Below are 14536 nucleotides of genomic sequence, written 5' to 3' on the forward strand. Positions count from 1 at the left end.
GCCCCACCACCGTGCTCTCCTACGGGGCTCAGACCCGCTTGTTTTCTGTGTGCTTTGATGTTTCAAAACCAGTTTTGCAATAAGAAAACATTTCACCCTTGTCCTCTGGTGAAAGGGAGCAGCTAGAGCCTTCTCCACCTGCTGGCCCGTGGGACCTCTCCTGGGGCTGGGGTCTCCCATGCGATCCCTCCACCAGCTCAGTGACGCACGTCCCAAGCGCCTGTTGGCTGGAGTGACCAGGATACGAGTTCTGATCCAACTCTGAAGCTTAGTAGCTGTGTGACCAGGAGCGGGTCCCATGCCCTCCTGCCACCTCATTTTCCCAGCTGTGAAGTGCAGGAAGAACCCCCGGCAGGGACGGTCACTGAGAGAAGGCCTCTGGGGACAAGTGACTTCACTGCTGAGGCTTGAATGAGAAGTTAGCCAGGATGGGGGTCCAGGGGGAGGGGAGGGAGGAGCCTGGGGGAGGGGGAGAGCTGGGGTCTGGGGCCTGCAGGCCTGGGTTCGAATCCCCGCTCCGGCTGTGGCACCTGGGGAGAATTTCCAGTGCCTTCTGAGCTTCACTCCTGGGGAAAGTGCTAGTTGCCACCTTGCAGGAGGGTGGGAAGATTGAGGCCAGTGACTTACTGGCACACTTGGCAAGGTGCAGGGCACACTGGCAGAGCCAGTGGAGAAGGTTGTTTCTCGTGGTTTCGATGCAGGGACACCAGCCTGTGGACTCTCCCAGCCCACGCCGGTGCCCACAGCGGCTGGTCTCCCAGGTCGCAGCATCTTGTCTCTTTGCCCTCCTCGGCTCTGCGCTTGGCGTCTAGGCCAGGCTGTTTCCTTACTGGTTTCCTAGCCTCTTTATGGTCAGAGACGTGCCACATTTCCTAGGACTTGGCTTCCAAAAGCCGGATGCCCTGAACATCCCAGCTTTGCTGGCTCAAATGTCTGCTCAGCACTGAGGCCTGGTGCCACCGCCACCTCCTCATGAGGCCTTCTTGGTTTGCCCACATCCCTCCTCAGAGCTCCAAGTTTGGGGTCTCTCACGGCTCTTTCACAGTCATCTGTGCCCTTGTCTGCAGACCCCCTTACAGCCTGCAAGCATCGGGCCATGTTTGTTTTCCTCCTGGACTCTAGTACCCAGCACAGTACTCAGCACAGTACCCAACACAGTACTCAGCTCGGTGCCCAGCAGAGCACTCAGCACAGTACTCAGCATATTACCCAGGACAGCGCCCATCTGGCCGTGACTGCGTTGAGGGAAAGCCCTGACTCACCACATTCCTCCAGCCTTCCTGAACTGCTTCTCCTCCCTGCTGAGGTTTTCCCTCCGCCCAAACCCCGCCTGACTTTTGCCCTCACTGGCTCCCTCGAATCAGAATTGCTTTGTGGCTACGGTTCAATGACCCCCTTCCCAGCTGGCTCGTGTCCCTTGCCAAGCACTCCTGGACTGTGTCCTTGCTGGGGTGGGGCTGTAGGAGAACCACGCACGAGCCAAAGAGCGGAATCATCAGGGCAGAGAAGGAGGGTGGAATCTGCTTCTCGAAGGTTGGCTTTGCCAGCTCAGCTCTAGCCTCTGGTCCCACAGCAGACATGCCTCTGGTCCCACAGCAGACACGCCTCTGGTCCCACAGCAGACACGCCTCTGGTCCCACAGCAGACATACCTCTGGTCAGTGTTTTGGTTTGGGGGCAGGGGTTTCTGCTTCAGGCCAGGTGGGGCTCATGTTCTGCCGGCCTTTGGGACTGGCCAGCTCTTCTCTCTTTGCAGGGAAGCAACAGGCTCACTCCCCTGCAAAGAGCGGTGGGTCCCCCCATCTCCCATGTTCCCCTGGTCCAGCCTGTGCTTCCCTGGCCAGGAATCAGGAGGGCAAAGGTCCAGAGGCCTAGAGGAGGTCACACCGTCAGGACCCTGGACTTTGGGAAGGGGCCCTTGTCCTCACAGGGACTTCCCAGGCTTGGCTGGTTCCTTGTGAGTGTGGCAGAGAGAGACTGAATTTCGTTTCTTCCCCAAGCTGCTGTCTCCCTTCATTCACGGAGCTGGATTCCGACTGAGGTTAAGTTGGGCAGCCCCTGTAGAGGAGGCCTCGCTAACTGCTGCAGAGAATTGTTCTGCAAAGCTAAGGTTTCTGTGGGTCCCCGGTGCCCCCACTGGTAAAACTGGAATCACCCTGGTGCCCATCTTGCCAGCTTGGGGATTGGGCATGGGGTCTACGCCACAACTCTGGGTGTCAGAGACATCAGATCCTGAATTATTATTCTTTCTTTCTTTCTTTTTTTTTTTTTTTTTGCGGTATGCGGGCCTCTCACTATCATGGCCTCTCCCGCTGCGGAGCACAGGCTCCGGACGCGCAGGCTCAGCGGCCATGGCTCATGGGCCCAGCTGCTCCGCGGCATGTGGGATCTTCCCAGACCGGGCCACGAACCCGCGTCCCCTGCATCGGCAGGCGGACTCCCAACCACTGCGCCACCAGGGAAGCCCTATTATTATTAGTTCTAATCAAATTAAATCTCACTGGATGGCAAGAAATTCATCCTCAGCCATGCTGGGGGACCCCTTCTTCTGAGAGGTGTGAAATGTTCTGTTCAGGGGGTGGGTAATCTTACTCAGCCCAGAACATTCCACGGTGGCCCTGGGTCTTTGGTCCACACTCGTCACTGTGGTGCCTTTGTCCGCCACTTTGCTGCCCACTGCTGAGCGGGACTTGGGGTCCCTGCTGGGCGCCTGCTGTCCCCGTTGCCTGCTACGGTCCGGCAAATCCTGCTGCTGGGCCCAGCCCTGAGCCCCAAACCAACGCTCTTTTCCTCTCTGGGGGAACCTCCCTGCTCCTCACGCTACCTCTCTACACCCCACTCAGAGCACAGAGACAGCCCTCGTAAGGAGGTTCTCTAACCTCACTCTTTGATAACACGCATAGGCAGGGAAGTCCCTCTCTACCAGGGGTCCCCAAGCCCTGGGCCGGGGACCGGTTCCCGTCCGTGGCCTGTCAGGAAACTGGCTGCATAGCAGGCACACGAGCGAAGCTTCTTCTGCTTCTCCCCGTTGCCCACATGACGACCTGAAGCACCTCCCACCCTGCCACCACCCGTGGAAAAACTGTCTTCCACGAAACCGGTCCCTGGTGCCCAAGAGCTTGGGGACCGCTGCTCTGTACTATCATCGATGTCATCATCATCGTTAACCACTGTCATACGAGGTAACAAAAAAGGACTGGGATCATTGCCTGTTTGCACGTGTTGGGGGAGGGTCTGCATAACCGCTCAGTGGTTTATAAAGTCCACTAACATATCTATGTTCTAATTAATAGTGTTTTTGAAAAGTAATATTATAATCCTATGAGGTAGACAAAGCAGAGATTGTTATCACCATCTCTGAGTGACGCAGTGACCTGCCTGGGACCACAGAGTTGTCAGTGGGGCAGCCCTGGACACGGCAGGAGCCCCTCCCCGACCCCACCCACAGCGAAGGCTCAGACGGCCAGCCCACTGGGCCATCAGTCTAAGAAAACTGACTGCCAGCCTTAGGGAGACAGGCTGGGGAACAGCTGGAGCTTTAGGCAAACGCTGTGCTGTCAGTAAATAAAATCAGAAGGTAAGCAAAAGATAGCGGTAACGGTGAACAATTTTGGAGTGATGGGAGATGCAGTGTGGGCCAGGCCATGTGCTAGTGTATCTCGCAATGTCACTGTAACCTTGGGTGGCGTTAACCATTATCTTCCCCCATTTCATAGGCCTGGAGAGTTTAAGTACCATGACAAAGGTCACACAGGTAGTGGAGACGAGCCCTGGAATTGGAGTCTAATCTTATTTTGACTGCAGAGACCAAGGTTTAGTTGCCAAAGAACTAGAATAATAACAGTGAATAATGACAACAGCTAATGTTACCAGATAACCTACTATTTGCCAGGCGTTGCGTATCAGCCTTGGTCCTCCAAGAAGCCAAGGCCAAGGTGAGGTTAGATATGCAAGACGTTTAATAGGGAACCATCTGTGAGAGAAAATGGGACGGGAACCCGGGGTGGCTGGGAGGGACACGGTCAGTCCAATGCAGGTCCGACCCTGAGTCCGGGAGAGCAGGGAGAATCTTGGGCTGCCGGGTGGTTCTCAGGGAATTTGGCAAGGCCGTGGGGTGTCCCGAATCAGTCACCCCTCAGAGGAGCCCAGTGTCCTGTGGTAACGGGCCTGCCTTCGTGTTCCTGTTTGGTCACTGGTGGGAACAGCTGAGGGAGCGAGGCCTTGGTGCCAACGGCAAACTCAGAGATAATTCCGAGCCTCGGCTGGGGACCTGGGCCAAGCCCACTCCCTGCAGTGGGCCTGAGAGGCAGATTCTCATGGTGCCACACACTGGGACATGCACTTTACATGCATTTTCTCAGTTAATTCTGGAAAAAAAAAAAAAATCTGAGAGCTGAGTACTACTATACACCCACTTTACAGACAAGAAAACCAAGGCCAGGGAAGTAATGAAACTTTTCTGGGTTCACGCAGCTGGAAACAGGCCCACCGGGGAAGGGAGGGCACTCCTATCATCAGACAGCTCTGGGCGGTTCTGTGCTGATTAATCTCCATCGCCGCTCGCTCCCACCCCAGAGCCCTTAGCAGCCTGCCCAAGGTCACAGGAGGAGGGGCAGGGGCTGCGATTCGAACCCCAGCTCCTCTGGTCTCAAAGTCCTGCCTCTTTCCATGTCTTGCCACTGTCTTCCCAAGGCTCTGCCTGTTGGCGTGTTGTCTAACTCCTGGGAACTGGCTTTGTGTCCACAACAGAAAATATGCCAGCTAGAGCCAGAGGGCCGCGTGAAGGTGGACATGGTGCTGCGGGCGGCCGAAGCCCTCCTGGCATGCTGCCATGAGGACCAGAAGCCCGAGATCCTGACCCGGCTGAGGGACGTCAAAGCGCAGTGGGAGGAGACGGTCACCTACATGACCCACTGTCACAGGTAGGGTGGCTGGGTACCTTTCCAGGCCTTTGTCTGCGGCTGCTGCCGACCCTCCGTGCCCACCACCACGCTGGCCTGGGGCCGCTGCCCAAGGGACATTTCTTCGGTCCTGGGATTAGTGGGAACAGGATGCTCTCTTGGGATGTCAGTCAACCCTGCCTGCCTCTTTCTAATTATAATCAAGCTTAATGAGGATAATAGACAGTGGGAGCCCATCGTGTTTTGCCAACAATTAATTCTTGGTAGACTTGCCGCATGTGCATCCTCCAGCAGAAAGGCCAAATGGCCCCGGGGGGTAAGAAGGCCTGTTGCCTTGCTAGCGCTTTAGCCCAGATTCTCTGCTTGTACCAGGGAGCCAGGTCAGGGGCGGGGGCTTTGCCTGACCTGGGATCGCCTCTTGCTCTGCTGGTTACTTGCTGTGTGGCCTTGGGAAAGTTACTTGACCCCTGAGCCTCAGGCGCCTCATCTGGACAATGGGTATAGTCAAGTGTTTCTTGAAGGTTTTTAGGAGGATGGCGGGAGATAGCAAATGTCCAGAGCCAGGCACAGCGCTTGGCACACAGGAGGTCCTCAGTGGGCAGGAGCTGCCAGCATCTTCTCCGTCTTTATGAAACCAGAATGTTGAGTGGACCGGGGGGACTTCACTCAGTGTTTTCTGCTTTTCAAACTCTTTCACTTGGAATTCCAAACGAATAGCTTGATGTTGGCTGGACCGATAGGGCCATCTCCACGTTACAGACGGGGAAACTGAGGCGGGTGCAGAGGCGGGGTAATGCAGCGAGTTCATGGCACGCCTGGGACCCGTGCACAGGCCCCAGCCCTCTGTCCCCGCTGAGCGGTGACGAGCCCACAGATCCTATTGTACTCCGCAAATTAAGAGACACACTCCCCGTGGCAGTCTTCTCGTGACTGCTAGTGGGCACCCATGTGATAAGAGCCAGGGTGACTGTGTGTGGAGTCCCAACACCAGAGAGAAACAACTGTGGGCATCGTCGTGCATCACTAATAGGAATTGGGGGTCCTGGTGGCTCAGGGCATCAGCAGGCTGGGGGTTCTCAGAGCAGGTCTGGAATCTGAGCCACCCTGATCATTAGCCCCATGGAGCTTGTCTCCCAGACGGGAGGGTCTTGTCTATCAGGACTGGGGTGAGGCCTGAGAGGGTGTCCTTGTGCCCCCTCCCACAGCCCCCCAGTACTGGGGAGGGGGCAGCGGCACGGCCTCCCCGCCCATGAGCCTGGTGGGGGGATGCTCATGGCCGTGGCCTCTGCCTACAGCCGTATTGAGTGGGTGTGGCTGCATTGGAGCGAGTACCTGCTGGCCCGGGATGAGTTCTACCGCTGGTTCCAGAAGATGACGGTGGTGCTCGAGCCCCCCGTGGAGCTGCAGCTGGGCCTGAAGGAGAAGCGCTGGCAGCTGAGCCACGCCCAGGTGCTGCTTCAGAACGTGGACAATCAGGCCACGCTCCTGGACCGGCTGCTGGAGGAGGCGGCCTCCCTGTTCAACAGGATCGGGGACCCCAGCGTGGACGAAGCCGCGCAGAAGAAGCTGAAAGCCGAGTACGACGCGGTGAAGACCAAAGCCCAGGTGGGTGCGGGCAGCGGGCTGTCTTCGCCCTTCATCCGTCACCTGCTCCCATCTACCCGTCCAGCCACTCGTTTGCTCCCTCACCATCTATCCATCCATCCATCTACCCACCATCTACTATCCACCCACCACCACCCACCCATCTCCCCACCCTCCTATCCAGCTGTCTACCCACTCACCCATCTACCTCCCCTCTAAACTAACTACTAAATCCCTTATTTACTATCTACCCACTCACCCCTCCATCCACTTACCTACCCATCCATCCACCCATCTCCCCACCCTGCTATCCATTTGTCTACCCACTCACCCATCTATTTCCCCTCTAAACTAACCACCAAATCTCTTATGTACTATCTACCCACTCACCCCTCCATCCACTTACCTACCCATCCACCCATCCATCTCCCCACCCTCCTGTCCATCTGTTTACTCACTCACCCATCTACCTCTCCACTAACCTAACTAGATCTCCTATTCCTCTCTCCAGCCACTTAATCACCCACCCATCTATTCATTCACCTACTCATCAACCCACCTATGTACTCTTCACATACCCATGTCCTCATCCATCTCTCCACTATCTACTACCCACCGTTTACCCCTTCACCCACTTACCTACTCACTATCTACTTGTCACCCATCCCTTATCCACTCACCCAAGCATTATATAACTACCTACCTGTCAATCTTCCACCTACCCATTCACCCACCCCTCCACCATCCATCCACCCATTGACACATTATCTACTATCTGTATGGCCAGCGTTGCTCATGCTTAATACACATGTGGGTACGTAGTAAGTGTATGTTGACTGACTGACTGATGGACTTTGAGGTTCACTTCCACCCAGCTCCCCTCCCCTCTCCCTCCCTCTTTCCTTCCTTCCCTCCCTCCTCCTGCCCTTTAGTCCTTCTCCTTTGCTTTCCTCCTCTGCTCTCTTTTGTCCTTCCCCCAATTCCTCTGCCCATTCTTTGTCCCCGTCTCTCACCTCATTCTTGCCTTGGTTTAAACAGTCCATTGAGTTATTAAGTTCAATTTTGTTTCAAGAAATTCTATTTGGTTTTGTATTATATCCATCATTCATTTTTTTTCTTTCTTTCTTCTTTTTTTTTTTTAAATTTCCTTATTTTATTTATTTATTTTTTAATGCATTGGGTCTTCGTTGCTACACGCAGGCTTTCTCTAGTTGCGGTGAGCAAGGGCTACTCTTCATTACGGTGTGTGGGCTTCTCATCGCAGTGGCTTCTCTTGTTGCAGAGCACGGGCTCTAGACGCGCGGGCTTCAGTAGTTGCAGCATGCGGGCTCAGTAGCTGTGGCTCATGGGCTCTAGAGCGCAGGCTCAGTAGTTGCGGTGCACAGGCTTAGTTGCTCTGCGGCACGTGGGATCTTCCCGGACCAGGGCTCGAACCCATGTCCCCTGCGTTGGCAGACGGATTCTTAACCACTGCGCCACCAGGGAAGCCCCTCTTTTTTTCATTGTCCTTTTTCTCTTAAACTTGGCACTCCTCTCAGGTACGGATTCTATCTGTAGTCATTTTAATCATGCCCATTTTATAATCGTCAGGCTGCTCTAGTAGCTGAAGTTCCTGGCCTGATACTGCCGTCTGTTGCGTCTCCTGACATGGTGGATCATTTCCTTGGAGACTTCGTAATTCTGAGCTGTGAGCTCATCCTATTTGGGGCCTTATCTGCAGAACCCCGTGGCTGGGCCTGGCCCTCAGAGAGCTTGTGTTTTCTTCAGCCAGGCTACCATGGGAATTTACCTTCAGGGTTCCTACTGAGGGTCACTGAAATGTTTTGGGGGTTCCTAAATCAAGTGGGTTCTCTGCACTTGAACCCTAAGCCAAAATGATGCAAGAGGCTCCTGGCTCCATACTCTGAAAGGTGACTATCTTTTCATTTGTCTTTTCAGCCAGACCCCAGGCTGAAACACATATGCTTCTGTCTTGTATTGCGCTGGTGGGAAGGTTTTTTTCTCTAGTTCACCCTTTGACAGAGGGGGGGTCCCCTGAGTATTCTGCCTTTTTGCCGTGGTCTCTGCCCCCCTGGGCCCAGAGTCTTACCTCCTCCTCCAGCCTGAGCATTAAACCCAAGAAGACGTCAAGCACACATGTGGGTTTAGCATCCTGGTTTCCATAGCATCTTTGCATCTGGTCCACGGGATATCTCTTACCTTGGTGTGTGCGGTGTGTGCGTGGTTCTGCATTTAAATGATGCTTGTTACATTTTATCCAGCATTTCTGGCTGGCTACGGTGGAAGGGTATTCAGCTCTCCCATGTTGCTGGAGGTGGAAGTCTCCTGGGTCCTTCAAGTTATGGGAAATGGTTCTATAATAAGCAGAGATCTGAGAAACCTTGAGTAGGAATAGGACGCTGGCCCCAGAATGCTTGGAAAGGGACCTGGGTTCCAGCCAGGCTCTGCTGCTTCCCAGCTGTGTGGCCTCAGGGTGCTCACCCTACCTGGAGCCAGGGTGTAGGACTGAATGAGTTTGCATGTGAGCTCTTTGAAATTGGCAGGCATTTTCCCAGAATAAAGGATGACTTGTGCTCTCGGTAGCAGTGAGAAGAAATAGCGACAACAATGGTGTCTGCCACGTATCAGGTGCTCTGAGCCCTTCATTGAATGAATGAGAACCCCGCCCCTGCAGCTGGGAGGCTCGGAGGACAGGCAGGTGGGGTGGAGCTTGGCTCTCAGAGCTGTAGCCAGCTGGTCCTCCCTCACGGCATCCAAGTGTCTAGAGCCTGCTTAACAGCAATTCTCTCTCCAGGTCTGCCCCACGGGCTCAGGCAGGGGAGGTGCCTGGCCCATGGCCTCCTTGCTGCTGAGACTTTACAAGAAACAGGTGCTTGTGCCAATCAGCAGAGAGCGCCTCGTGCAGGAAATAGAAAGTGGTTTTGTGTGTGTGTGTGTATGTGTACACGCATGTGTGTGGAAGGGGCATGCCTGGGGCACCGGTGAGCACCAGTTCTAAGAAATGATCACCTCAGAGATTCTCATCGTCCCTCCAGGGAACCCTCCCCTCACTGGATCCAAAAATTCATAGAAATCACAACTCTTATTGGCGAATGCTATCTTTTCCTAGTCCCTTCATGTCTTTGACCTCATTTGAGTCTCCCAACCTTCTTATGTGGTAAGTAGAGAAGGTGTGACTGGGCCCTTTTTTTAAATTTTGACTTAAAAAATAATCTACAGATAAACAACAAGGTCCTACAGTATAGCACAGGGAACTATATTCAGTATCCTGAGATAAACCTCAATGGAAAAGAATACGAAAAAGAATGTATATATCTATATGACTGAATCACTCTGATGTATACAGAAGAAATTAACACAACATTGTAAATCAACTATACTTCAATTAAAAAAATAATAATAATCTAAGGGTCAGATACCCCGGCCCATCAGAAAGAACCGGAAGTCCTAGGCGACTCCCTATGTGGGGTCCTCCTTTGGTGGTTGCCCCGGGTCCTGGGTGAGTCGCTGCACCTGTGTCCATCAGGGGAGATCAGGGGCCGCCAGAGCTCCTGCGGGTCCAGCTCAGAAAGTGGACGCAGTGGTACATGGGAGGTTTCGAGCCCCTGGATGAGGGAGCAGGTTGTTTCCAAGGGTTTTCCCGAGGCGGAGCCCAGCTGGCAGCATCCTGGGGGCAGGAGCCTGGGGGCTCTGCCTATGATGAAGGGGTGGGGGGAAGCTGCCGCCCTGGCAGAAGCCCTCCGAGTTGCCAGACAGGCTGGTGAATTTTGACCTCAGTGTGGAAACTGGGGGGTGTGCAGGGTGACTGGACCCTATGAGAGAAGGCCGTTCAGTTTGGCCTTTTGAGCTGTTGGCTGAAGCTCACAGACCCTTGGTTTTCTGCTCCTGGCTGCCAGAGGTTTGGGAGCTGTGTTCTAACTCACAGGGAGCCCGGTTAGCTCTCGGGATGGGGTTGGGGGTAGGGGTGGTGAATGGGGAGCTGTTTCTTGTCTCTCCCAGAGCCGGCAGTAGAAGATTGAAAGGCGGTATGAGGCAGAGGCCAGGGCAGGCCCCTACAGAGCCTCTCTGAAGTTATACTCAAACTGTCATGTGCATGTGCATTTTGTTGGTGAGAACAGTCATAGCTTCCAGATGATGCCATGACCTTCAGAAGACAGGAGCTACTGAGAGGGGCAAACTGTTATATCACCCTTAGCAAGGGTCCTCTTCAGTAAAATAGGATATAGCTTCCCCAGCGTCAGCCTCCCGGGGCATACCCCATACTGGGCCTTCCAGCTCCAGACGAAAGGAAGACACTCTGGCTCCACCCTAAGCAGGGCGAGGGACACTGCATGTCCAGTAGCCCTCAGAGGTTCTTGGTAGCCCGGATGCCTCCTGGTCACCTGCTCTGGACATTTGATTGAAGGTCTCACCTTGCACTAAAGTCAGACGAGAAAGCCACCCTGAGGCAGGCAACTGAAATCCTCCCACCTCAGTGAGAGCAGGAGAGCCACGCAGGGACCCCTAGAGGTCCCGGCCTATTCAAAGGGTGGGAAGCGTCTCTGGGATATTGTCTTAGTCTGCTCGGGTGGACAGAACAGAATACCATAGACTTGGTGGCTTAAAAAACAGGAATTTGTTTCTCCCAGTTCTGGAGGCTGGGAAGTTCGAACTCTATGTGTCAGCAGATTTGGTTCCTGGTGAGGGGCCTCTTCTTGGCTTGAAGATGGTAACCTTCTTGCTGTGTCTTCACACGCTGGAGAGGGAGGGTCAGCAAGCTCTCTGGTGTCTGTTCTTATAGGGGCACTCATCCCATCCTGAGGGCCCCACCCTCATGACCTCATATAACCCTAATCACCTCCCAAAGGCCCTGCCCCCAAACACCATCACATTGAGGGCTAGGGCTTCATGGTGTGAATTTGGGGAGGATGCGTCTCAGGCCATAGGAGATACCGTATGTATTAATATCTCAACGTTCACCGAGGAGAGCCCATTTCATTATTTCTTGCGCTGGTTAACAAGCCACTACTTTTGCCTCTAAAAATCCAGTTTTGACTTCCAATGTGTTAATTTAGCAAGGCCTCTGGTGTTAATAGGGACAGGACCACAGAAGCACGGCGGGGGTCACCTCTGGACTGTATCCTTCGTGACCACCCCCTGAAGGGAGATTCTTGATCAGGGAAAGTGGCCAAGCCCGGGAATTAGCAGTGGCACAGCCAGCAGAAAGCCACTGAAAGCCGAGAATAGACAAAGCAGGCTGGTTGCCCGTGGGCGGGGCCTGCTTGTTTACTTTGCCTGATGGTTTTTAATCCAATGATTGTTTTCTGAAGGGCCAGGCAGATAGTAGCACCCTCCTCCTCCCTGCTTCCCTCTGTGGCTGTGTTTCTTTGGCATCTCGGCCAGGAATCAGAGCCCTTCCTGCAGCCCTTTGCAGAGGCACAAATCCACTCCCTCCCTTGTTAATTGGTTGGGTTTTGACATTCCTGACAACTCTGCCCACACAGATGGTTTGATTGTTTGGTGTAACGAGAGGAGGTGGAACCCTCTCCCATTTGTCACCCACATTCCTCCGACGTGCCCTGCCCGCCCGTGGCTGAATTGCGTTCTGTGATCTCTTTACGCCTGGCACAGAGCGCGGCTGGATGCCTGCCCTGCTCGGCCGCGTTCCTCTCCTAGCCGCCTGCTCACCGTCACAGAGGCTTTTATTTACTCTGGATCTCCCCCAGTGCCAGCACCTCATTCTTCACACACACAGAGCCGCCAGCCGGCACTTTTATTGGAGAGTTTGCTGCACTGCAACCTTTATCACCATCCGTGTCAACCAGGGGCCCAGCCCCTATTCTCTGCTCAGTATTCTTGACCCACTTTGTTTCGTAAATGAATCTTCTCGTGGATGGAGGAAGCTCGGGGAGGATTCTGGTGGATGCAAATAACCCTGCGGGGATGGGGAGCAGCAGGGGAGACGTGATGGAGGTGGTCGCTGGACCTTGGTCCACTTTCTGAATTCAGGCAGCCCCGTGTTTCCCATCTGTCAAGCGCTGAGCCTCCCTCCCATAGTGAGAGGACTCTCAGTTCTTCACTGAAGGACTTGATCTTGTGCCTTGGTTTCCCCGTCTCTGAAATGGGGATATTTTCCCCTACTTGCCATGGGTGTTGCAAAGGTTTCAATGAATTGGTGTTTCTAGGTTTGGTGAGGGGCTTCTCCACGGGAGGGGAAGGCACACACACATAGCCAGGGGGGGTTTTCAAATCCACGTGTCCGTCTACCTTTCCCAGTTGAGAATGGTTGGCTTAGCCTCGCAGAAGGTCAGGACCTTCCTGAACGTGGCCTGACTCCATGGCTGAGAGCTGAGGTCAGCAAACCACTGCCCATAGGTTCAACCCAGCCCAATTGCTGACTTTTTTATGACCTGTAAACCAAAAATAGTTTTTATATTTTTCAGTGGTTGGGGGAAAATTAAAAGCAGACTATTTCATGACATGTGAAAATGATAGGAAATTCAAATGTCAGTGCCCATGATTCATTTGGTTGGAATACAGCCATTCTTTATGTGTCTGCCTGTGGCTGCAACTTGGGTGCTACGATGTAAGTAGCACACAAGTGGTGGAGAAGTTGCAGCGGAAACCACACGGCAGGCAAAGCCCAGAATATCTCCCGTCTGCGAGAAAGAGAGATTCTGCCACCCGCTGGGCCTGAGCAGTGATTCTGGAGTCTGAACTTGGCGTTTAAATCTTGTCTGCAAGAGTTATGTTACCTCCCGACACCCATTTGGATACTCGCATAGTGGGACAGTTTGGGATCCTTGTGAAGATATTAAATACGATAATGCCGGTCTATTTCCAGGTACATAGTAGGTGCTTATTAAACGAAGGTCCCCTGGTTCCTTTTTCTTGGCTCTCCTTGGAGAGATCCCTCCCCCGGCACACACCCCACACTTAGTTACATCTGGCCACTCAGCAAGCACTTAGTCTCAGAGCCTGCCCTGAGCGGGACCAGGGAGATGAAATCAACCCCCGTGTCCTTAGGGAGCACTTGGTCCCCACCAGATGACAATTCGGTAGACAAGGCTGGGGGAGAGCCACAGCCTGGGGCAGTGGGCAAAGCCTCAGAGCAGGTGGGGCCTGGAGATTAGCATTGCCACGTGGGCACCTCTCACTTGGTTGGGTGTGACAAGAGCAGAGGGACACAGGTGACAATAAACAATGGCTCAGAGTTCTCAAGCTCTTACTCGCTGTCCGGTGCTGTTCTGGGGTTGTGCGAGCCCTGACTCATTTAATGCCACCCTGATGAGGCAGTTACTGTTATCAACCACACCATACGGAGGGGTTAATTACAAGCTCGAGGGGGGCCAGGGTCAAGCCCCAGGCAGTGGGCTCCCAAGCCCAGGGTCTTGACCGCTGGTCTGCAGAGCCGCATCGTGGGGTCCTGCCCTTGACCACCAGGCTACAATGCTTGGACCTGGGCCTGGGGGCAGTGGGGAGCAGTGGAGGGGTTTAAAGAGATGGTGCTGTAATCAGGGGTGTGTTTTGAAAATCAGAATTCTAGGCACACAGTAGGTCTTATAGCAGGACACTGTTATCTCCCCAAATGTCACCCACCCTTAGGACACCATCTTGCCCCTGTGTGGTTAGAGCTTCAGTGGGAGTGTCTGAAAATAGAGGCAATTCCAACACATGCAGGCAAATCACCACACTCGGGGGAAATGGGGGGCAGCCTGCTGTTTACTCTCGTACCCCATGGACATAGTCACAATGGAGCAGAGATGCGTTGGCCCAGCCTTGCCTCGCAGGTTGGAATCTTGGTGCTTTCCTAGCCAGGTGACCTTGGGCAAGTCATTTCACTTTCCGTGCCTTGGTTTCCCCATCTATCAGACTGGGATAATAATGGTACCACATTATGGGGGCAGTCAGGAGCATTCAGTGAGATGATCTTGTACACAAAGTTCTTAGGGCAGCGCCGGCACCTTGGTAAGTGCTCAAATGGTAGTGTTATGTAGTTGTTACCACGGCCCCATCTTGAGTGCCATTCCTAGGACGTGGCAGGAAGAAAAGTCCACTGTGTGGTTGACAAGC

General features: G+C 53.9%; 1 protein-coding gene across 12 annotated transcripts in view; it reads left to right on the top strand.

The window, feature by feature from the left end:
• SYNE3 (spectrin repeat containing nuclear envelope family member 3) overlaps positions 1–14536 on the top strand; it is a 110834-nt gene that overhangs the window by 42457 nt on the left and 53841 nt on the right. For all 12 annotated transcript variants that reach the window (XR_012329857.1, XR_012329858.1, XM_073800082.1 and 9 more), the window contains 2 exons: positions 4749–4921; positions 6196–6505. Coding sequence is in view for 10 of the 12 variants with exons in the window: in XM_073800082.1 (XP_073656183.1) it covers positions 4749–4921; positions 6196–6505 (483 nt within the window). In the remaining 2 variants the exon portion in view is untranslated. The remainder of the gene's footprint in view (positions 1–4748; positions 4922–6195; positions 6506–14536) is intronic.

Source organism: Tursiops truncatus, chromosome 2, assembly GCF_011762595.2.
Source record: "Tursiops truncatus isolate mTurTru1 chromosome 2, mTurTru1.mat.Y, whole genome shotgun sequence".
Classification (NCBI taxonomy): Eukaryota; Metazoa; Chordata; class Mammalia; order Artiodactyla; family Delphinidae; genus Tursiops; species Tursiops truncatus.